General features: G+C 43.5%; 3 protein-coding genes and 1 pseudogene across 9 annotated transcripts in view; all 4 read right to left on the reverse strand.

Annotated features, from left to right (window-relative positions):
• LOC101554848 (protocadherin alpha-C2) overlaps positions 1–22,314 on the reverse strand; it is a 236,676-nt gene that overhangs the window by 158,673 nt on the left and 55,689 nt on the right. The window contains exon 1 of one of the 7 annotated variants that reach the window (XR_008630803.1): positions 11,881–14,453. The exons of 3 other annotated variants lie outside the window; for them this stretch is intronic. Coding sequence is in view for 3 of the 4 variants with exons in the window: in XM_055144070.1 (XP_055000045.1) it covers positions 3,323–5,776 (2,454 nt within the window). In the remaining variant the exon portion in view is untranslated. Of the gene's footprint in view, positions 1–3,322; positions 5,884–11,875; positions 14,454–19,874; positions 22,245–22,314 lie in introns of those variants that run through there. 3 more of the 7 variants (XM_055144078.1, XM_055144074.1, XM_055144070.1) reach the window with 3 other exon arrangements.
• Positions 1–22,314, reverse strand: part of LOC105943052 (protocadherin alpha-1-like) — a 210,956-nt gene that overhangs the window by 123,848 nt on the left and 64,794 nt on the right.
• The window catches only part of LOC101549903 (protocadherin alpha-4-like), a 176,337-nt pseudogene that overhangs the window by 123,847 nt on the left and 30,176 nt on the right, over positions 1–22,314 (reverse strand).
• LOC129406117 (protocadherin alpha-3-like) overlaps positions 1–22,314 on the reverse strand; it is a 183,997-nt gene that overhangs the window by 123,845 nt on the left and 37,838 nt on the right.

A 22,314-nucleotide genomic window follows, 5' to 3' on the forward strand; every position in this document is an offset into this window, starting at 1 on the left:
TTTTGAGGTACAGAAGTTTCTTAGTTTAATATAGTCCCATTTGTTTATTTTTGCTTTTACTTGCTTGCCCAGTGGTTTTTCATCTTTGAATATGCCTTTAGCTTCAATATTATGGAGAGTTCTGCCCATATTTTTGTCCGTGTACCTCATGGATTCAGGTCTGATATTGGGTTATTTAATCCATTTTTATCCGACTTTTGTGCCTGGTGTTAGACAGAGGTCTGAGATCATTTTTTGCATGTAGCTGCACAGTTTTTCCAGCACTATTTGTTAAAGAAACTTTCCTTGCTCCACTTAATCTTCACTAGTGTGGATGTGGGGAAAAGGGGACTCTCCTTCATTGTTGGTGGAAATGCTGATTGGCATGCTTTTTTGGAAAACAATATGGGCATTCCACAAAAAGCTAGAAATTGAACTTCCATACAACACAGCAATAACACTTCTGGGAATATACCCCACAGGCCCAAAAACACAGTAAAAATACCATCTGCACTTCTACGTTTACTGCAGCATAATAGCCAGAATATGAAAACAACCCGAGTGCCCAATAATAGATGACTGGTTAAAGAAACTATGGTACATCTACACAGTGGAATACTACACAGATGTTAGGGGAAATGAAACTATGAAATTCATTAATAAATGGATGGACATAAAGAGCATCATGCTGAGGTAATTGAGTCAGAAGGAGAGGAATATACATAGAATGATTGCACTAATTTATGGGATTTATAAAAAAATAAATGAAACTAACACCCAAGGATAGTAGGATTGGCCCATGGTTGGAAGCCTGCCTCAGCTGCTGGTGGAGAAGGCAGTTGGGATAGAAGAAGGACCACTATGACAAAGATATTTGGAAATGCCTCTCAGTATCTGTATTGCAAACAATAATACCCAAAAGTAGAAGGAGGGTAGTGGGAGAAGTGCTTGTCATAGAGATAGAGCCAGGCTGGGAGAGGGTGGCAGGAGAAAAATGGAGACACTGGCAGTGAGATAGATGTTGGAACATTGTATGCCTGAAATCCATCATGAACAGCTTTGTAACTGTGTATGTATGTATCGCATGGTGATTTGCTAATTTAAAAAAATAATGTTAAAAGCAATTCTCAACTTAGGGGAAATATCTGGTTACACGCTTTGGAACTGAATGTAAGAAACTGTCCACAATTTCTTTAAGTCATAAGGACTAAAGACATTGTCAGACAACTCAGTAAAAGTTGTCTTTGATATCTCTCAACTTTTCTTTCTTTCTTTCTCTATTTTTTTTCTTTTTTTTGGCTTTTTTTTTGCGGGGGGGTCACACCTGGTGATGCACAGGGGTTACTCCTGGCTCTGCACTCAGGAATTACTCCTGGTGGTGCTCAGGGGACCATATGGGATGCTGGGGATCGAACCCGGGTTGGCTGTGTGCAAGGCAAACGCCCTCCCCGCTGTGCTATCACTCCAGCCCCCACTCTTTTTTTCTTTTGTTTTTTTGACACACCTGGTAATGTTCATAGGTTATTCCTAGCTTTGGGCTCAGGAATAGCTCCTGGTCTTTCTCTGTGGACCATAAATGGGATGCCAGGGATTGAACCTGGTCAGACACATATAAGTCAAGTACACTTTACTTTTCTTTCTCTCCAGCCCCCTCTCAGACTTTTCCTTCTAAACTTCTTCATCCCTCTGCTTACTGCACTTTAATCTCCATAGATTCAATGTTTATTATGCTGCTGAATAAAATGCTAACTGGTTATTCTAACTTTTATGAATATTTATATTTTAAAATAAAATGTATCCAAAACAAAGCAAATTAAAATAAGTATAAAAATAAACGTGACTATGCCTCACTATGCCTGCACTAACATAAGCCTCAGAGACCTGGGCCCTAGGCAAACAGGATGAGAATGCTATTAGGGTATCCCAAAGAGGAATCGAAAGAGCTATGCTTGGAGTATCACGTCTCACTCAAGTGAGAGAAGGAATCCAGAGTTCTGACCTCTGTTGATGGTCAAAAATCAGGGATGCTGTCTCATTTGCCAAGACATCAAAAATCAGATGGGCCGGTCATGTAATGCAATTCAGAGATGACCGCTGGACTAGAGCTGTTACCGACTGGATTCCACGAGACGTCAGAAGACCTCGTGGCTGCCCACCAAGTAGATGGTCAGATTTCTTCGTCAAATCTCTGAATGAACGATTTTAGGCTCTTCCTGTTCCTGGAGCGAGCAGATATCATTGGGCTACACTGGCTCGAGACAGGGAAAAATGGAGATGTTACTGACACGCTCTTGAGCAAGTCGAAGATCAACGGGACTACAAGTGATACAAGTGATGCCTCACTAATAGCTCAGATGAAGAAGTACTAAATAATGATTATAAAATAATTTTGGAAAAAATTACTCTGCAAAGTTTGCAAAGTTTGGAAATATAGCCAGGATAAACTTCACTTTTGAAGTTAAATACCATTTAACACACACCTCAAGAACTAAAATGAAATTAGTTGAAACTAAGATAACATCAATTAAAATATTGAAAAATATGACGAATTCCCCCAGGTCACACCAGGAGTGATCCATGAGCACAGAGCACAGAACCAGGAGTTAGCCCTGAGCACCTCACCTCTACCTCTGAGTGTAGCCCCCCAAATTAGAAAATTTTAAAGCTATGTTAATCATGATGAAAAGAATTAATTGAACTACACTTATCATTCATGTAAAAGTTCATCTCAGAATTTAAAATTGAGAGTAAAATAACATCATGAACTGCAGCAGTTACAGATCCTTGTCTTCCAACTTAACACAGAGTGATATGAATACAAAACCATTAAAACATGCCATCTATATAAAATGTTTATATTACTAAATATTAATAATGCAGTGATTAAGTGCATGCCTTAAATACACTAAGCCAGAATGTGATACCCAGAATCAAGGGCAGTAAGTATTGGTGAATTCAGAATGAGTAGCATAATAGCAGAAACATGAAATCTCAAGAATATTAAACCTACAAAATAGAATTAACAAAATAAACTTTTTTTAAAGACTGAAAATCTTTTTTTTGCATTTTGGGTCACACCTGGTGAAGCACAGGAGTTATTCGAACCTGAACCCGGGTTGTCAGTATGCAAGGCAAACGACCTACCCGCTGTGCTATTGCTCCAGCCCCAGCAAAATAAATTTTTAACATTCAACTATGTATTAAGAGCTACTACTAAAATATTCGAAAATGTGCAAGAACCACGTAAAAAGGGATGAAGATAAATGAAAATGAATATTAGAAGAGAATAAAACATAAAAAATAAAAAATAATTGATAAAGCAAATTATAAAAATATGACCCACCTTCCGTGAATGATCCCCGCCAACAAACGGTTCTTCCACTTCCACATCTGGTGTTGAACTCGGGGGAAGGCTGGGGCTGAAGGCCATGAGGTCTGTCTTGGGCGGCCCCTCCCCCGAGCACACCCTCTGCCGCCTCTGCTGAGAGTGCGACCAGCTTCCCACCTCGCTCGGCAGCACCAGTGCCGGCTTCCCCGCCGCGCACGCCGCCTCGCGGGCCGGCGACGAGCAGCGCAGCGCCGTGTACAGCAGCAGCGTGAGCACCAGCAGGCTGGACACGGCGCAGATGGCCACGATCAGGTACACGTTCACGTCCACCAGCGCCGCGCCGCCGCCCGCCGCCGCCGCGCCCGCCAACGCAGCCCGCGACGACGCCTTGGGCGCCTGGCCACTCTCCACCAGCGACAGCAGCACGGTGGCCGTGGCCGTGAGCGCCGGCTCGCCGTGGTCCTTCACCAGCACCAGCAGGCGCAGGCGCGCCGCGTCCGCCTCGTCCAGGCCGCGCGTCGTGCTGATCTCACCCGTGTACAGCCCCACGCGGAACGGACTGCGCGCGCCGCCCGCCGCCGGCGCCAGCTCGTACGACAGCCACGCGTTGTAGCCCGAGTCGGCGTCCACGGCGCGCACCTTCGCCACCACGTGGCCCGCGCCCACCGAGCGCGCCACCAGCTCGCTGCGCGCGGCCCCCAGCACGCCCGCGCCCGCGCCCGTGGGCAGCAGCGCGGGCGCGTTGTCGTTGTCGTCCAGCACGAACACCTGCAGCGTCACGTTGCTGCCCAGCGGCGGCACGCCCGCGTCGCGCGCGCTCACCTGGAAGCGCAGCAGCTCCAGCTCCTCGTGGTCCAGGGGCTGCAGCGCGAACACCTTGCCGCTCTCCGCGTGCACCGACACGTAGCTCGACAGCAGCCGCTCGCCCACGCGCCGCTCCACCAGCGAGTACGACACGCGCGCGTTCTCCTGCGCGTCGGCGTCGCGCGCGGACACCGTGAAGATGTGGCAGCCGGGCGCGTTGTTCTCCTTCACGAACACCGTGTACTCGGGCTGAGCGAACGCAGGTGCGTTGTCGTTCACGTCGGACACCTCCACAGCCACGCTGGCGGTGGCCCACAGCGGGGGCGAGCCCCCATCGCGTGCGGTCACCACCACCTGGTAGTTGGATACGCTCTCACGGTCCAGTGCACTCTCCAGCACTAGTGAATAATGGTTCTTGAACGTGGACACTAGCTTGAAGGGGACTTGTGATGCCAAGGCGCATGTCACCTGCCCATTAGCACCAGAGTCTTGGTCAGACACACTTATCAGGGCGATTACAGTGCCCACTTTGGCATCCTCTTTAACTGGTAGAGCCAATGAAGTTACAACGACTTCAGGTAAATTATCATTTTCATCCAGAATCTCCACTAGGACCGTGCAGTGTCCAATCATTGGTGGGTTTCCTTTATCTGTAGCATCTACATGAATTTCATAATTGTTACGATCCTCGAAGTCAATAAGATCATTTATTTTTATTTCTCCTGTCCTTTCATTCACTAGAAATTTTCTTCTTGTCATAGGTGGAACCAAAGAACTAAATGAATACATCACTTCCTTGTTTATTCCCTCATCTGCATCAGAAGCATTTAGCTGTATTACTAATGTTTGATTTGCGGAATTTTCATACATCTTAACTTCATAAACAGGTCTGTCAAATGTAGGGGCATTGTCATTGACATCCAACACATGGATTAGCAGAGTAACAGATCCAGTATATTCAGGTTTTCCTCCATCGGTTGCTGTTAGTAATAACTGAAGTTGTGGATTTTCTTCATGATCCAACAGTTTTTTTAGAACAAGTACTGGGAATTTTCCTTTGTCTTTTTTGTCTATAATATCAATATTAAAAAACTCATTAGAACTGAGTCTGTAAGTAAGCATTGCATTCTCTCCAACATCAGCGTCAGAAGCGCCTTCTAGTGGAAATCTAGAGTCCAACAGACGAGATTCAGGTATTAAGAGCTTTTGTTCAGAGACTGAGAAGACAGGCGGGTTATCATTAATGTCTTTCACCTCCACCTCCACATGGAAAACCTGCAGCGGCCGGTCCACGATCACCTCCAGGTGGAGGCTGCACTCCGCCCTCCGCCCACACAGCTCCTCGCGATCGATCCGAGAATTCACAAACAAAATGCCATTCTGCAGGTTTACCTCCAGAAGGTCCCCGCGGTCCTTGGACGCCACCCGGAACAGGCGCGGCACCAGGTCCGCCAGCTCCAGCCCCAGGTCCTGGGCGATGCGACCCACGAACGTGCCGTGTTTGGCCTCCTCGGGGACCGAGTAGTGGAGCTGGCCGCTCCCTGTCTCCCAGGATGCGAGGAGCAGAAGCGAGCGCAGCAGGAACCGGGTGCTCGGTCCGCTGGATCTGTAGACCAACATCCTACCTTTTTCTTGATGGCAGCGATCTAGAACACACACATACATGGTCCGAGCTGTCCTATTTCATTTCTTAAATCCAGTTTTATCGCAATGGTTGAGATCTCTGTATGTATCTTCTTCCAAGTCCCGGAGAAACAGAGGATTAAAGCCTTTGTTCTAAACAGTCATTTTGTGGAAGACAGCGACATCCGGTGGCCTCATGTGTAAGTACAATTCCATGAGTGACAAGTTTTCCTTCATTTTTAAACTATAATTCTAATTTTACTTACTTGTATCTTTATGAAATTTTAAATCTCATATATTTTTGTATATATTCATAATCACTGTTTATTGTATCAGCAGTGTTTGGTTGAATACATAATCTCAGAGAAGTAGATCATCCATCCCTAACCTTGGTATGACTAAATTTGAAAATGTTCTTATTTATTTTGTAGAAAGTTTTTTTCTAGTTGATGCTTAAGTTACTCTGTCATTATTTTTATAGTGTTATGTAGTTGCTAATTTAACCATCAAAATTTGTTGAGGATTTGGAACCCATAAAGTTTCAGACACCACTACAACAGAGTAGCACGATTCACTATTAGAATACTCTACATTGTGACTTCTATTTTCCAATTTAAGAATTACATAACTTGGGGATTACTTTAATCTCTCTATCTAAGTTTCCACTTTCATAATAGCTCTAAAATAATAATATGGTGGTTGTGTGAATTATGATCTATTAAGTGCATAGAACAGTACTGAGAGAGTGTTTCATAAATGGTAATTATTCTCCGGCCTCAACATGTCCACATTTTAATAATGCTCAAAAACGAAACTGGCTCCCAGAGGAAATTATTATACATGGAATATTGTTACTCTGAAATAACTTTTCATCACTAACAGACTTAATTTCTGTTAAAAAGAAAGAAGCATTTTATAGAGAAATCAGATATGCAGAGAGAAATCTCAATTTATATATATATATATGTTACAAGGGCAAAAATAACCTTAGCCATAATTCTAAATTATATAATTCACAAACTTATTATTCTACTTTCAGAAGCAATTATTTCATATTTTCATATTTACAAATGTATTACAATTTATAAATTTATTGTTTCTACTTTTGGAAGTTGTTTCATATTTTAATATTTAAACGCTTCAAATACAATATATAAATTTGAGTTTTCAATAAATTTTTTCATTATTACCTACAGTAAAATATTCTGCCTTTTGAAGATCATGAAATCAAATATTTCATAATGAAAATTCTTCATGAATGTATCTTTTACAAAACAACCTTCATTTCTCTTTTTCCAAAAGAGAAGGGTAACTTAATGACAGAATATTTGGCCTTATCTGAAAGTTAATTTCTTTAATAATATTATTTACAAGGAAAAGATTTTAAAAGATCAATAACTGATTTTACAGTTCTTATTAAGTGCTAAAAACACACACCTTTGTTTTTGAATAAGTAAAATTTTAAGAAATGAGGATTATTCAATTTTTCAACTTGCTGCAATTTCTCTATTTCTTTACAATGACTCTTACATCAAAGTTTTCTCAAATTCTGATTTTAAGAGAATTCCTGTTCTCTAGTTTATGTATTAATATGTAATGAGTTGTCTATTCATCTATAATAATATTGTTCAGTTTCAACTGTTATCTAAAAAAATCTTATATCATTAAAAATCTCAAATCTAAGATAATGATAGAAACTAAATTCTACACCTATAGATGAGTACTTAATGCTAATAATGAAGATTAATTAACATAATCATCTTAATTAAGATGGAGCAATAGCACAGCGGGTAGGGCGTTTGCCTTGCACTCGGCCCACCCCTGTTCGATTCTTTCACCCCTCTCAGAGAGCCCAGCAAGCTACCAAGAGTATCTCACCCACATGGCAGAGCTTGGCAAGCTACCTGTGGCATATTCGATATGCCAAAAACAGTAACAACAAGTCTCACAATGGAGACGTCACTCGTGCCTGCTTGAGCAAATTGATGAGCAATGGGATGACAGTGATGCAGTGATAATTATTAGAGTGTGAGGTATATTATATCTCTTTAAGTAATAAGAGTTTATTTTGCTAAATATCTCAATTGATCCAAAACTTCAGTTGCTAGAAATCTCCTGAAGTGGGGCTGGAGTGATAGCAAAGTGAGTAGGGCACTTGCCTTGCACACAGCTGAAACGGGTTCAATCCCTGGCATCCCATATGGTCCCCTAAGCACCTCCAGGAGCAATTCCTGAGTGCATGAGCTGGGCATAATCCTTGTGCATTGCTGGGTGTGACCCAAAAAGAAAAAAAAAACTCCTGAAGTGCTTGTTAAGATGCAAATTCACCACTACTACTTACTTTAGAAATTCTGAGGTAGAGATTAAGAACTAGAATGCTCAATGGGTATTCAGGTATTGGTAATTAAGTTTACCCTATAATAATTAATTATAGTCTGAACACAGACCCCAATTTCAGTGGGTATGCTCTGTTTGTATCTGTCATCTTGCCTAAAATTTAATGATGATGCCTCTTTAATATTAAAATGTCAGACATTTGTTGTGTCTTAGAAAATTAGGTATCTCTGAATATCTTGACTTAGTTACTGGTAAAGGAAGTTTTTGTTACTAGTCATGATGCTACTTGAATTGAGGAATGTTACCTACCAAAGAACTAAAAGACATGTATTTTGGGAAGAGGTTGTGACACAATCCAAGGATTCTGGAGTCTAATCCCAGCTCCTTTCTCTGGTTAGGTGGGGAGTAATCATTCCTTAAAATGAGGACCATGTGATGTCAGGGATTGAACCAAGGGTTCCCACATGCAAAAATGTGCTCCAACACTTACAGTCATCTCCCCATATGTAGGAAGGATAGGTATTAAGCAAAACACTCAAATATTTCTCAGGCTCTCACATATCAATCTTGGACTTTGAGTAAAGGACTAAACTACCAATTAAATAAAATGCCTTCAAAAATAAAGAGTAAAAATTCATAATTATAGAAGACATGTGTTTAATAATACTAACTCTAAGATAACAGAGAAGTGATGGGAATATTGAAAAAGCAAATTCTATTTCTCCCATCCTTCCTTTACAAACCACAAATACCTAGTTCAAATTCAAGTGTCATATGGAAAATGTAAAAAGTATGAGAGTGAAGATATTTGAAGGTATAAGCTGGGTTTAGGTGAGTTGTGCTGATAAATTTCATTAAGAGAACTTAGAGAATACTCCTTTGTAAAAGAAATGAAATTTTAAAGGAACTAGATTACTTTGTTACATATACCAAATTTGTTCTACAGGAAGAAAAACAGTAACTAAAATGTAGAATTTACTGCTTGCATTTTTGTGATTATATTGTGGCTCTATTCGCAAGGCAACTCTAAGATTGCTCTTCTGTGGTTTTTGGTTTTGTTTTTGTTTCGGGGGCCATACCAAACAGGCTCAGGGCTTACTCCTGGATCTACTACTCAGGGATCACTCTTGGTAGTTAGTGCTCTGGGGAAATATGAGGTACCAGGTATTGAACCTGGGGCAGCTGCCTGCAAGGCAAACACCCTTCCTGCAGTACTATATCTCTAATCTCTCTGCTGTATTAATAAAGAAATGCATTATTATATTTTAATAAAAATTAACAATCTAAATAGAAATCAATTCAAATACAAAAAACTAAAAAGAAACTACAAATGAGCTTTAAAAATAGGAAAACTGCTCACGTTAAGCCTCACCCAGGAGTGAATCCCCAGAAAACCCAGGTTTGCGGGACTCTGGGTTCAATGGAACTGTGAACAGCGATCCTTCACCCCATCCCCCTGTCTCCAGCAACTCAGCAGTCACGCCCATAAGCCACCACTGGCTGGCACCAGATAACCTCATCATTGGCCACCATTCAGAGTTGAAAGGGAGCATAGCATGACATTTGTCATAACCATGACACTGGACCCTGCCCAGGCTGTTTCATTTGGGATACCCAGAAGGGCAGTGGGTGAGACACCTCCTCTGCCCCCTAGGGACAGCCCCTGCAGCCAAAAACCTCCAGAACTCAACCGCCGCCATGTTCATGAGCATGCTGCTCTCCACATGCTCAGTTGAGCCTTAACCACAAGTGAACCTATTCCTGGACCATGAAGATACAATACTTCATACCACACAACCTACTCATACTCCAAGAGTACCGCACCACATTTGATAGAGTTCAAAGAAGGAGGCAAACACTCTTAGAGGGAAATAATTTAAAAATATATATATATATACAAACATATAAGTACACAAGACTCAACCTTTAACATGTTGATAATCTCCTATAGAAGGAATTAATGGCCCCTGGGTGAAAGACAACAATCTTCACACTCTATCTTCTAAGGAAACTTTTTTGTAGCCTTTTCAGAAATTTTTATAAAAAATAATAAAAAAAATTATTCAGTTCTACTTTGGGGCAGGGGTTGGGACTCAGGATGGAAATATCTGAAATATGGTGGTGAGAAGGTGTAATGGTCGTGGGATTGGTGTTTGAATATTAAATGTAATCAAATATTGTGAACTACTTTATAAAATAAAAAAATTTTAAATAGGAAAACTGAAAACCATGAATTAAAGAGAGAATTGGAGAACCACCAACCTAAAGTGATAAACCACAATCAATGAAATACAGGTATAACACATCATATAAGTCTATTTCCCATTCCAAGATTTCTGACTTTTGCACTACTTAAAAGAAAAGTCAATATAGATCTAAACAATCAATTGAAAATTGTAAGTTCCAGGTTATATATATATATATTTTTTCTTTTTGGGTCACACCCGGTATGTATAGAGCTGACTCCTGGCTGTACACTCAGGAATTACTCCTGGGGGTGCTCAGGGGACCATATGGGATGCTGGGAATCAAACCTCGGTTAGTCACATGTAAGGCAAATGCCCTACCAGCTGTGCTATTGCTCAGGACCCAGGTTATATATTTCTTGGAAATGCAAAGTTTGAAATGTAAACATATCTTTTAAAACACTGACAATAGGGGCTGGAGTGATAGCACAGCGGGTAGGGCGTATGCCTTGCATGCGGCCGACCCGGGTTCGAATCCCAGCATCCCATATGGTCCCCTGAGCACTGCCAGGGGTGATTCCTGAGTGCATGAGCCAGGAGTAACCCCTGTGCATCGCCGGGTGTGATTCAAAAAGCAAAAAAAAAATAATAATAATAAAATAAATAAAAATAAAACACTGACAATATCTCACAGGCAAAAAATGTAAAAATGAGAATTCTTTCTTGAAGGAAAGTATGTACCAGAGAGTATTTTCTAAAGTATTGAAGGTAAAATGAATTTTTAAAACTTTCACATAGAAAAGATGGTAAAAATGACTTTCTTATATATATAGTCAAAATATTAAAAACACAGATAACAAAAAAGGAAGTGAAAGTTATGTTTTTTAATTTGTTTTCTTAGAATTCAATATTTAAATTAAAGCAGCTGCTTCCTAGAGTTCTCTGTACGTATTTTACTTCAATTATTAAACTTGTAACTGTGATTGCCATACCGCCAAGAATTTATATTTAGAGAAAGATAGAAAACTATCAAGATCACACAGTACACAGTTACATATCTCTGTTGGTGTTTCTAGTAAATAGTATGTAAGCCACACATGTCTTAAGATAATGAAAAACTACTGATTTTCACTTTACTGCATATGTAACAACAATATTCTTTCCCACATAGTATTTTTCAGTATCACTGTCACTGTCACTGTCATCCCTTTGCTCATCGATTTGTTCGAGCGGGCACCAGTAACATCTCTCATTGAGAGACTTATTGTTACTGTTTTTGGCATATCCAATACACACGGGTAACTTGCCAGGCTCTGCCGCGCTCTGACCTAGGTCACTTTTCAGGATAAGCGGCCCAAATGTAAAAATACAATGAATTCCATAATAAATTTCCTAAAATTGATAAAGCACCTACTAAATATTAAATAAAACAGTTTCAGATTCTCAATGGGAACCATACGGGCAAAAGTAAATTATTATAAAATAAAGATGTTCACTTTATGAATACAAATAAATATTTCGGGTTGCTCAAGAGAATCTTAACTTTTGAGGTAGTAACATATCGAAGAGTACATGATAACAATAATAACAATGTATATGAAAGTATAGAGCAACCCACCTTACCAGAGAAGTCTACTGAAGCTTGAGGATCCCCAATTTCATCAACAGATCCAGGGCAAGGAGGCAGGCTGGGGCTGAAGGCCATGAGGTCAGTCTTGGGCGGCCCCTCCCCCGAGCACACCCTCTGCCGCCTCTGCTGAGAGTGCGACCAGCTCCCCACCTCGCTTGGCAGCACCAGCGCGGGCTTCCCCGCCGCGCACGCCGCCTCGCGGGCCGGCGACGAGCAGCGCAGCGCCGTGTACAGCAGCAGCGTGAACACCAGCAGGCTGGACACGGCGCAGATGGCCACGATCAGGTACACGTTCACGTCCACCAGCGCCGCGCCGCCGCCCGCCGCCGCCGCGCCCGCCAACGCCGCCCGCGACGACGCCTTGGGCGCCTGGCCGCTCTCCACCAGCGACAGCAGCACGGTGGCCGTGGCCGTGAGCGCCGGCTCGCCGTGGTCCTTCACCAGCACCAGCAGGCGCTGGCGCGCCGCGTCCGCCTCGTCCAGGCCGCGCGTCGTGCTGATCTCGCCCGTGTACAGCCCCACGCGGAACGGGCTGCGCGCGCCGCCCGCCGCCGGCGCCAGCTCGTACGATAGCCACGCGTTGTAGCCCGAGTCGGCGTCCACGGCGCGCACCTTCGCCACCACGTGGCCCGCGCCCACCGAGCGCGCCACCAGCTCGCTGCGCGCGGCCCCCAGCACGCCCGCGCCCGCGCCCGTGGGCAGCAGCGCGGGCGCGTTGTCGTTGTCGTCCAGCACGAACACCTGCAGCGTCACGTTGCTGCCCAGCGGCGGCACGCCCGCGTCGCGCGCGCTCACCTGGAAGCGCAGCAGCTCCAGCTCCTCATGGTCCAGGGGCTGCAGCGCGAACACCTTGCCGCTCTCCGCGTGCACCGACACGTAGCTCGACAGCAGCCGCTCGCCCACGCGCCGCTCCACCAGCGAGTACGACACGCGCGCGTTCTCCTGCGCGTCGGCGTCGCGCGCGGAAACCGTGAAGATGTGGCAGCCGGGCGCGTTGTTCTCCTTCACGAACACCGTGTATTCGGGCTGTGCGAACGCGGGTGCGTTGTCGTTCACGTCGGACACCTCCACAGATACGCTGGCGGTCGCCCACAGCGGGGGCGAGCCCCCATCGCGCGCGGTCACCACCACCTGGTAGTTGGATATGCTCTCGCGGTCCAGTGCGCTGTCCAGCACCAGTGAATAGCGATTCTTGAAGTTGGACACCAATTTGAAGGGAACGTCTGGTGTTAGAGAGCAGGTGACTTGTCCATTAGCACCTGAGTCTCTGTCGGACACGCTGATCAAGGCAATGACTGTCCCCAGAGGAGCGTCCTCCCTGACAGGTAGGGACATTGAAGTCCATGACAGTTGCGGGGTATTATCATTAATATCTAAGACTTTTACCAAAACTGTACAGTGACCCACCATAGTAGGGTTCCCTTTATCGGAGGCATCGATGCGGATTTTATAGGACTTTACATTTTCAAAATCCAGCTTCTTTCGGATTTTTATTTCTCCAGTATTTGAATCAATTTTAAACTGGTCAACAATCACTGATGAAACCAGGCTATTAAAAGAATATGAAATCTCTCCATTTGCTCCTTCATCAGGATCAGATGCATTCAGTCTGATAACTACTGTTCCGTTGTCTGAGTTTTCAAAAATTCTTACTTCGTATTCAGACTGTTCAAAACTAGGCGCATTGTCGTTGTTATCCAGCACAATGATCAGCAGCTGAACAGAGCCTGTCAGCTCAGGTTTGCCTTCATCCGTGGCCATGAGGAGTAAACTGTGTTCTGCAGTTTCCTCTCTGTCCAAGGATTTTCTTAACACAAGTTCCACTTGTTTGTCCTCCTCATCCTTTGATTTCACGTCCAGCATGAAGTAATCACTATAACTAAGCCTGTAGGTTAAGCGAGAGTTAGCTCCAATATCTGCATCCCAAGCACCCTCTAGAGGAATAGGAGAATCTGGCGCTCTGGATTCGGAAACAAACAGCTTTTGTTCCTTTACTGGAAACACAGGCGGGTTGTCGTTAATGTCCTTCACCTCCACCTCCACATAGAAAACCTGCAGCGGCCGGTCCACGATCACCTCCAAGTGGAGGCTGCACTCCGCGCTCCGCCCGCACAGCTCCTCGCGGTCGATCCGAGAATTCACAAACAAAATGCCATTCTGCAGGTTTACCTCCAGCAGGTCCGCGCGGTCCTTGGACGCCACCCGGAACAGGCGCGGCACCAGCTCCGCCAGCTCCAGCCCCAGGTCCTGGGCGATGCGGCCCACGAACGTGCCGTGTTTGGCTTCCTCGGGGACCGAGTAGTGGAGCTGGCCGCTCCCTGCCTCCCAGGATGCGAGGAGTACAAGAGAGAGCAGCAGACACCGGGGTCCCGGGTCTCCTCGCCAAGAAAACACCATGTCAAGTAGTCTCTTAATATCTGTTAGAAGAGCTTGTTTGATACGAAGACGAACTTGGGCATTGCCGGTAGCCTTTAATCCGATCCCGCTGCATCCGCCATTGCTCGGTATCCAGTGACTGACAATAGACCAGGCGAGTCCGGAGCTTGACTAGACGATCTTCTTGGCCGACAGCGACATCATGCGGCTCCAACTGGTAATAAAACTAATTCACTTACCTTTCTCTATAATCATATACTTTATTTTTAAATTTATTTTTATTTGTATAAAGTTGTTCACAATATTTGAATACATTTAATATTCAGACACCAATCCCACCACTTTCACACCTTCCCACCATGGGAAATATTTCAAATGTTTCCATCCCGAACCCCAAACCCTGCCCCCAAAGCAGAACCGAAATAATTCATTTCATACTGCTTGTTATAATCATATACTTTAATCCAATATTTTTTATTCTATAAATCACTATGACTTAAGAGCGGAGACTTACCTTATCTTTTTCACATGCTTCTTTTGTCTGTCTCCTTATATTGAGTTTGTTTCTGTTAAGTATTTGTTTATAAGGAAATATTATCTTTCCAATATTTTAAGTATTAACATCAGTTAGAAATATACTTAATACGACCTGGACACATCATGGGTATAAGAAATAGAATGCACTACACCACTGTTAGAATAAATATGTGCGTATCAATCTAATTAAACCCCCAAAATGTTTCCATGTGTTATTCTGCACCAAAAAATAGATTATATTTTTATATTTCATATTTATTTTTATGTATTAGGTTATGCTTCTTTTTGTAAATTGATGCAAATATATTTTATACTATTGAAATTAAAATTACACACTATTCTTTATAATACTCTTCATATCCTGGCAGATTATTAACATAGACATCCAAGTTAAATATTTTCTCTCATAAATTTCTCTGTCAGGGGCACAGAGATAGTATAGCCTCCCCTACACCACATCATCTCCCAAGCCCTGCAAGGAGTGATTCCTAGGCACAAAACCAAGAATAAACCCTGAGCACAGCCAGGTATGATCCAAATGATGCTCCTCAATTTGAAAAAAAAACATTTTTCAGTTGGTCAAAGGAAACTCTAGTGTTGATCATCAGTGATCTTCTTGGTAGGTCTTTCTGATGCTTTAGTATATGAATATTTTATAAAGTTATGCCTTTACCCTTGTCATCTTAAATACTCTTTTCTATTGGGCCAGAGATAGTACAGGGGTAAGGCACTTACCTAGCATGCAGCTGACCTAAGTCTAACACATGGCACTGAATATGGTGTCCTACCCTGCATCACCAGGAGTAAGCCCTAGACACCACTGGATGTGGCCCAAAACAAAATGAACAAATCTTTTCTCTATGTTTCTATCCACTTCATTCTTTCAAAAAAGTCTAATACTGAATTATTTCTAAATCAAATCTCCAACCCCTGCGTTAATTTTCTACTTAACATTTACTAGTATACCAAAACACTGCTTAGAAATCAAATTGATAAACAAATTTTAATTTCTAATCAATGTCAAAAATCAATCTATGAGAATCATTCTTTTTATGGCATGATTATTTCATTGTATCACTGTATCGCTGTCATCCTGTTGTTCATAGATTTGCTCCAGTGGGCGCCAATAACGTCTTCATTCATCCTAGCCCTGAGATATTAGCAGCCTCTCTTTACTTGTTCTTCCCAACGGTGCCACATTGGAGGCTCTTTCAGGTTCAGGGGAATGGGACCCATCATTGTTCTCGTTTTTGGCATATCAAATATGCCACAGGAGCTTGCCAGGCTCTGCTGTGCAGGCAAAATGCTCTTAGTAGCTTGCCAGGTTCTCTGAGAGGGAGAACTAGGCTATAAGAGGTCTTCGACTTAGGGCTGGGAGGGAAACTCAACCTGCCCCCCTCTGAGGAGCCCAGGTGAATACAGCCAGGCAAGGGGGCAAGAGACTCTGCCTGATTACTTATACATCTCAAATCATTCCTTCTTCCTTGCCAGCTACATGTGAAGTTTGCCCATATCCCATCTCCTTTCATTTGTATCATAAAGAATCTCTGTGAACTACAGTTTTCACTGAATTGTACTACAGCCACTAGTGAATTTAGTTCCAACTGAACAAATAGCCAAGACGTTTGACTTCGCAATCTAAAAGATCCAATGTATAAGAATAAGCTAGTCTGTTCAGGGATTTTGTTAATTATTTTCTTGTTTTATAGAAAGAAAATGTGGCTTTCTCTATAAGTGTTTTGTTCCAATTATATTTTTAATACTCTTTATTTCTCAAAATTCTGTTCATCTCTCAATGTATACATCAAAAATGAATTTCCCCATGTGTCTCATTCAGAAATGCCTCAGCAATCAATGATTAAGATCTACTTTTTATTTATTTTATTTGTTTGGTTTTTGCTTTGGGGTCACAATGGAAATCCCAGGGCTTTTATGCCTGGCTTACTTCTGGTAGAGCTCAGAGGATGCAGTGCTAGAGATGAAACTCCATTTGCTACATGAAGACAAATGCCCTGCCCACAGTACCATCATTCTGCCCTCCATTTCATTTCTATAGATGAAATTCTCAAGGGATACACTTTTTAAGTGGCACATAATTATTCTTTCACTTACTCAAAAATCTGTCATATTTAGGACTAAAGAGATACTACAGAGGTTGAGAGTTTGCCTAATATGTGGTCTACCCTACATTAAAAGGTTTTCTCATGTGGTTAGCATCTTTAATAAACTAGGCCCTAAATGAAATGAAAATAAAACATCACATATGACTTTCACTCAAGTTCTAGTAATTTACACTAATATAAGTTAACTTACATGTTTTGTAAATTACACTAATCATGTGATCAAAACTAATATTTTCACGAATACAATTAATAAACAACAATTTTGCTGAAGTTCTTTACATAAAGGTACATAATAGTAGAAGGGGAAAAAGGGCATTTTCTGTAAAAGAAAAACTTGCATTGTCATCACTAAAGTTACACAGATATTTTGAAAGGAAATGAAATTGCTTCATAACTCTACAAGAATTTTATCAAGAAAAGAAAATTTCCATAGCCATGATATCAATCTGAATTTCTAAAAACTACATTTTTAAGTAGTTTTATAATTGGTGAATCAAGATTTCAGTGCTGAGGAAATTTTCTTATAAACCTCTAATAGTGCAAATGTATAAATTTTACTATTTCTTAAAATATACAGAGAAAGTAATTTAAAGTTATGTAAACATGATATTGGGCTGAAGCGATAGCACAGCGGGTAGGGTGTTCACCTCGCACGCGGCAGACCCGGGTTTGATTCCTCCGCCCCATTGGAGAGCCCGGCAAGCTACCAAGAGTATCTCTCCCACACAGCAGAGCCTAGCAAGCTACCCATGGTGTATTCGATATAACAAAAACAGTAACAACAGGGGCTGGAGTGATAGCATAGCGGTAGGGCGTTTGCCTTGCACGCGGTTGACCCGGGTTCAAATCCCAGCATCCCATATGGTCCCCTGAGCACCGCCAGGAGTAATTCCTGAGTGCAGAGCCAGGAGTGACCCCTGTGCATCGCCAGGTGTGACCCAAAACAAAAAAAACAAAAAAAAAACAGTAACAACATGTCTCACGATGGAGACATTACTGGTGCCCGCTCAAGAAAATCCATGAGCAACGGGATGACAGTGACAGTAAACATGATAAAAGAAAAATATGTAAAAAAAATGATCGTGAACATAACAAAAGTTTAGAATACTAAGACTTTTGCATAAAAATAAAATATAATAAAAGTATCTTTCAAGAAGATTTTTTTTAACATGACATTGGAGAAGATAAAAAAATTACCACTTATAAAGCAAGTGACTTCATTGAAAATGGGATAAAGTTCTTAGTCTTTTTTACCTCTTTTTATTTAAAACTATGATGGGGGCCAAGAAATAGTTCATGACTCTAAAGTAAATCCTTTGTATTCAGAGAACACAGTTTGATCTTGGTACCATGGTTCCCAATCCAGGTGACCACAGAGCTCAGTGACCTCAGAGAAGCCATAGTAGCTTATAAGCATTTCCAAGTGTGGCCCACAAACCAAAATCTAATATTAATTAAAGGTATATATTAAAATGTGAGCATACTAAATGACTTCCTTAAGTAGGCCAATTGTGAAATGTGACAACAATTTCAAAGCAATTATTTGTAAATTTAAGAAAACTCTCTAAAGCCCATAGAACTAAATTAATAAATGATATATTCATATGGTAAATAGAAAAAATGAGAAACAACCAAAAAATAGTAAATATTTATCAAAGATTTTTGCATTAATTCCAGTATATATAATTTAAACTAAACACTAAGTTTACAAAATAGCTTATGAATAATCAATATTTTTAAATATATACATAACCTATACGTATATATGTACACATTGAAGAAAATAAAAAAATTAAAATGTGGGACTAAAAATGACTCAAAGAGCTACAGAATATTCACATGATACATAGGATCCTGGGTTCCATCTTTGCACAGCCACCAGGCCCCATAAAACAACAAACCGTGTGCAAAAAGAACTGAAAATGCTTCAAAATTTAAATGAACACAAAAGTTAATTTAGGAATGAAACTGTTATAAAAATTCATGATATTGGGGCTGGAGTGATAGCACATCGGGTATGTCATTTGCCTTGCATGTGGCCGACCTGGGTACCATTCCCAGCATCCCATATGGTCCCCCAGGCACCCCCAGGAGCAATTCCTGAGTGCATGAGCCAGGAGTAAGTAAACCCTGTGCATCACTGGGTGTGACCAAAAAAAGAAAAAATCATGATATCGATAGATCTGATTTCTTGAAAAGTTGATTACAACAATATTGGGTAAACAGCACAGGAAGAATATGAAAAATAAATTTGAAAATAAAATAATATTGAACCATCATTAAAAGCAATGGTGTCATAAGTATTATATCATGAGCACAGTAAAAAATATTTCTATAAGGAAAAGCAAAGTCAATTACAACACATTAGACTGAAGAGAGATGACTGTACTAAAATATTTCAAGTTATGCACCAACATCATTGGGCTACAATAGCAAGTGAAAGGAATGAATGGAGATGTTACTGGCGCCCACTCGAGCAAATCGAAGATCAACGGGATAACAAGTGATAAACCAACATACAGAGCAATATAGCAGAATAATTTGAATTATCTGTCTTTATTAATTTTTTGCTCTTTTTTTTGTTTGTTTTGATGGTGGTATAAGAATCATTCACATACTAGAGCCCTGCAGAATGTCTACGTTACAGGTCCCAAAATGTTGTGTAAAGGAAGTTTACCTGGAATAAAAATGTCAAATAACATAAATTTAAAATAAAATTAGACAATAGCATATAGTGTAAACACGAAATATTAAATTCTGGAAATCACTCTAGACAGAAAACAAACGTATTGTTCCAATTCAGGTCATAAAAACATGGAACAAAGTAAGAAATATGATTTTACATTATGAACTCCGGAATTGGATTGGTCAAAATGTAAAGTCCACCTACAACATCAAGAAGCCAAGTACATAGCATGAGACATTACGAAGTAGAAATTTTTCAGACTTACGTTGTCTGTAGAGTTAGGACCCTGAGGCAGGCTGGGGCTGAAGGCCATGAGGTCTGTCTTGGGCGGTGCCTCCCCCGAACACACCCTCTGCCGCCTCTGCTGAGAGTGCGACCAGCTCCCCACCGCGCTCGGCAGCACCAGTTCAGGCTTCCCCGCCGCGCACGCCGCCTCGCGGGCCGGCGACGAGCAGCGCAGCGCCGTGTACAGCAGCAGCGTGAGCACCAGCAGACTGGACACGGCGCAGATGGCCACGATCAGGTACACGTTCACGTCCACCAGCGCCGCGCCGCCGCCCGCCGCCGCCGCGCCCGCCAACGCCGCCCGCGACGACGCCTTGGGCGCCTGGCCGCTCTCCACCAGCGACAGCAGCACGGTGGCCGTGGCCGTGAGAGCCGGCTCGCCGTGGTCCTTCACCAGCACCAGCAGGCGCTGGCGCGCCGCGTCCGCCTCGTCCAGGCCGCGCGTCGTGCTGATCTCGCCCGTGTACAGCCCCACGCGGAACGGGCTGCGCGCGCCGCCCGCCGCTGGCGCCAGCTCGTACGACAGCCACGCGTTGTAGCCCGAGTCGGCGTCCACGGCGCGCACCTTCGCCACCACGTGGCCCGCGCCCACCGAGCGCGCCACCAGCTCGCTGCGCGCGGCCCCTAGCTCGCCCGCGCCCGCGCCCGTGGGCAGCAGCGCGGGCGCGTTGTCGTTGTCGTCCAGCACGAACACCTGCAGCGTCACGTTGCTGCCCAGCGGCGGCACGCCCGCGTCGCGCGCGCTCACCTGGAAGCGCAGCAGCTCCAGCTCCTCATGGTCCAGTGGCTGCAGCGCGAACACCTTGCCACTCTCCGCGTGCACCGACACGTAGCTCGACAGCAGCCGCTCGCCCACGCGCCGCTCCACCAGCGAGTACGACACGCGCGCGTTCTCCTGCGCGTCGGCGTCGCGCGCGGAAACCGTGAAGATGTGGCAGCCGGGCGCGTTGTTCTCCTTCACGAACACCGTGTATTCGGGCTGTGCGAACGCGGGTGCGTTGTCGTTCACGTCGGACACCTCCACAGACACGCTGGCCGTGGCCCACAGCGGAGGCTCGCCTCCGTCGCGTGCGGTCACCACCACCTGGTAGTTGGACACGCTCTCGCGGTCCAGTGCACTGTCCAGCACCAAGGAATAGTAGTTCTTGTAAGTAGAAACCAGCTTGAAGGGAACATCGGCCGTTAGAGAGCAGGTCACTCGCCCGTAATCTCCAGAATCTCGGTCAAACACGTTAATTAAAGCAATGACAGTGCCTGGCTGAGCATCCTCTGAGATAGGGAGAGAGAGAGATGTAACAGTCAACTCTGGAGCATTATCATTAGCATCGATAACGTCCACAAGAACTGTACAGTGACCTGCCAGTGGTGGGAATCCTTTGTCAATGGCCTCTACTCGAATTTTGTATGCTTTATTTTCTTCAAAGTCAATAAGTCCCATTGATCGGATTTCTCCACTCTCTTGTTCTATGTAGAACTTGGATTTCATATCAGGTGAAATGTCATTTGAGAATGAGTAAATAAAATCCCCATTCAAGCCTTCATCTACATCAGAGGCGTTAAGCTTGATTACCAACGTTCCATTAGGAGTATTTTCTGGTAATTTCACAGCATAGAGTTTTCTATCGAAAGTTGGGGCATTGTCATTGACATCCAGAATCTTCACAAGTAACTGAACAGTGCCAGTCAGCTCAGGTTTTCCACCATCAGTAGCTGTGAGCACTAAAAAAAGTTCAGGAGATTCTTCCCTGTCTAAAGCTTTTCTTAATACAAGTTCAAGAGTCTTTACCTGTTGATGGTTGGTTGGTACATCCAGGGAGAAATACTCATTGGGACCCAGGGTGTAAGTCAGTAGCGCATTCTGCCCTATATCTGCATCCGAGGCGCCCTCTAGTGGAAATCGAGAGTCAAGCGGTCTGGATTCCGCCATAAACAGATTCTTTTTTGTCTCAGGGAATACAGGCGGATTGTCATTAATGTCCTTCACATCCACTTCCACATGGAAAACCTGCAGCGGCCGGTCCACGATCACCTCCAGGTGGAGGCTGCACTCCGCCCTCCGCCCACACAGCTCCTCGCGGTCGATCCGAGAATTCACAAACAAAATGCCATTCTGCAGGTTTACCTCCAGCAGGTCCGCGCGGTCCTTGGACGCCACCCGGAACAGGCGCGGCACCAGCTCCGCCAGCTCCAGCCCCAGGTCCTGGGCGATGCGGCCCACGAACGTGCCGTGTCTGGCCTCCTCGGGCACCGAGTAGTGGACCTGGCCGCTCCCTGCCTCCCAGGCAGCGAAAATGAGAAAAAACAGCAGTAGATGTCGGTCCCCTGGGTCGCCTAGGTTCAAGACCACCATCTCAAATGACTGGCTTTTTAATCAATTGGAGTTATCTTCTATCCAAATAGAGAAATCTTCTTACCTCTTC

This window comes from Sorex araneus, chromosome 6, assembly GCF_027595985.1.
Source record: "Sorex araneus isolate mSorAra2 chromosome 6, mSorAra2.pri, whole genome shotgun sequence".
Classification (NCBI taxonomy): Eukaryota; Metazoa; Chordata; class Mammalia; order Eulipotyphla; family Soricidae; genus Sorex; species Sorex araneus.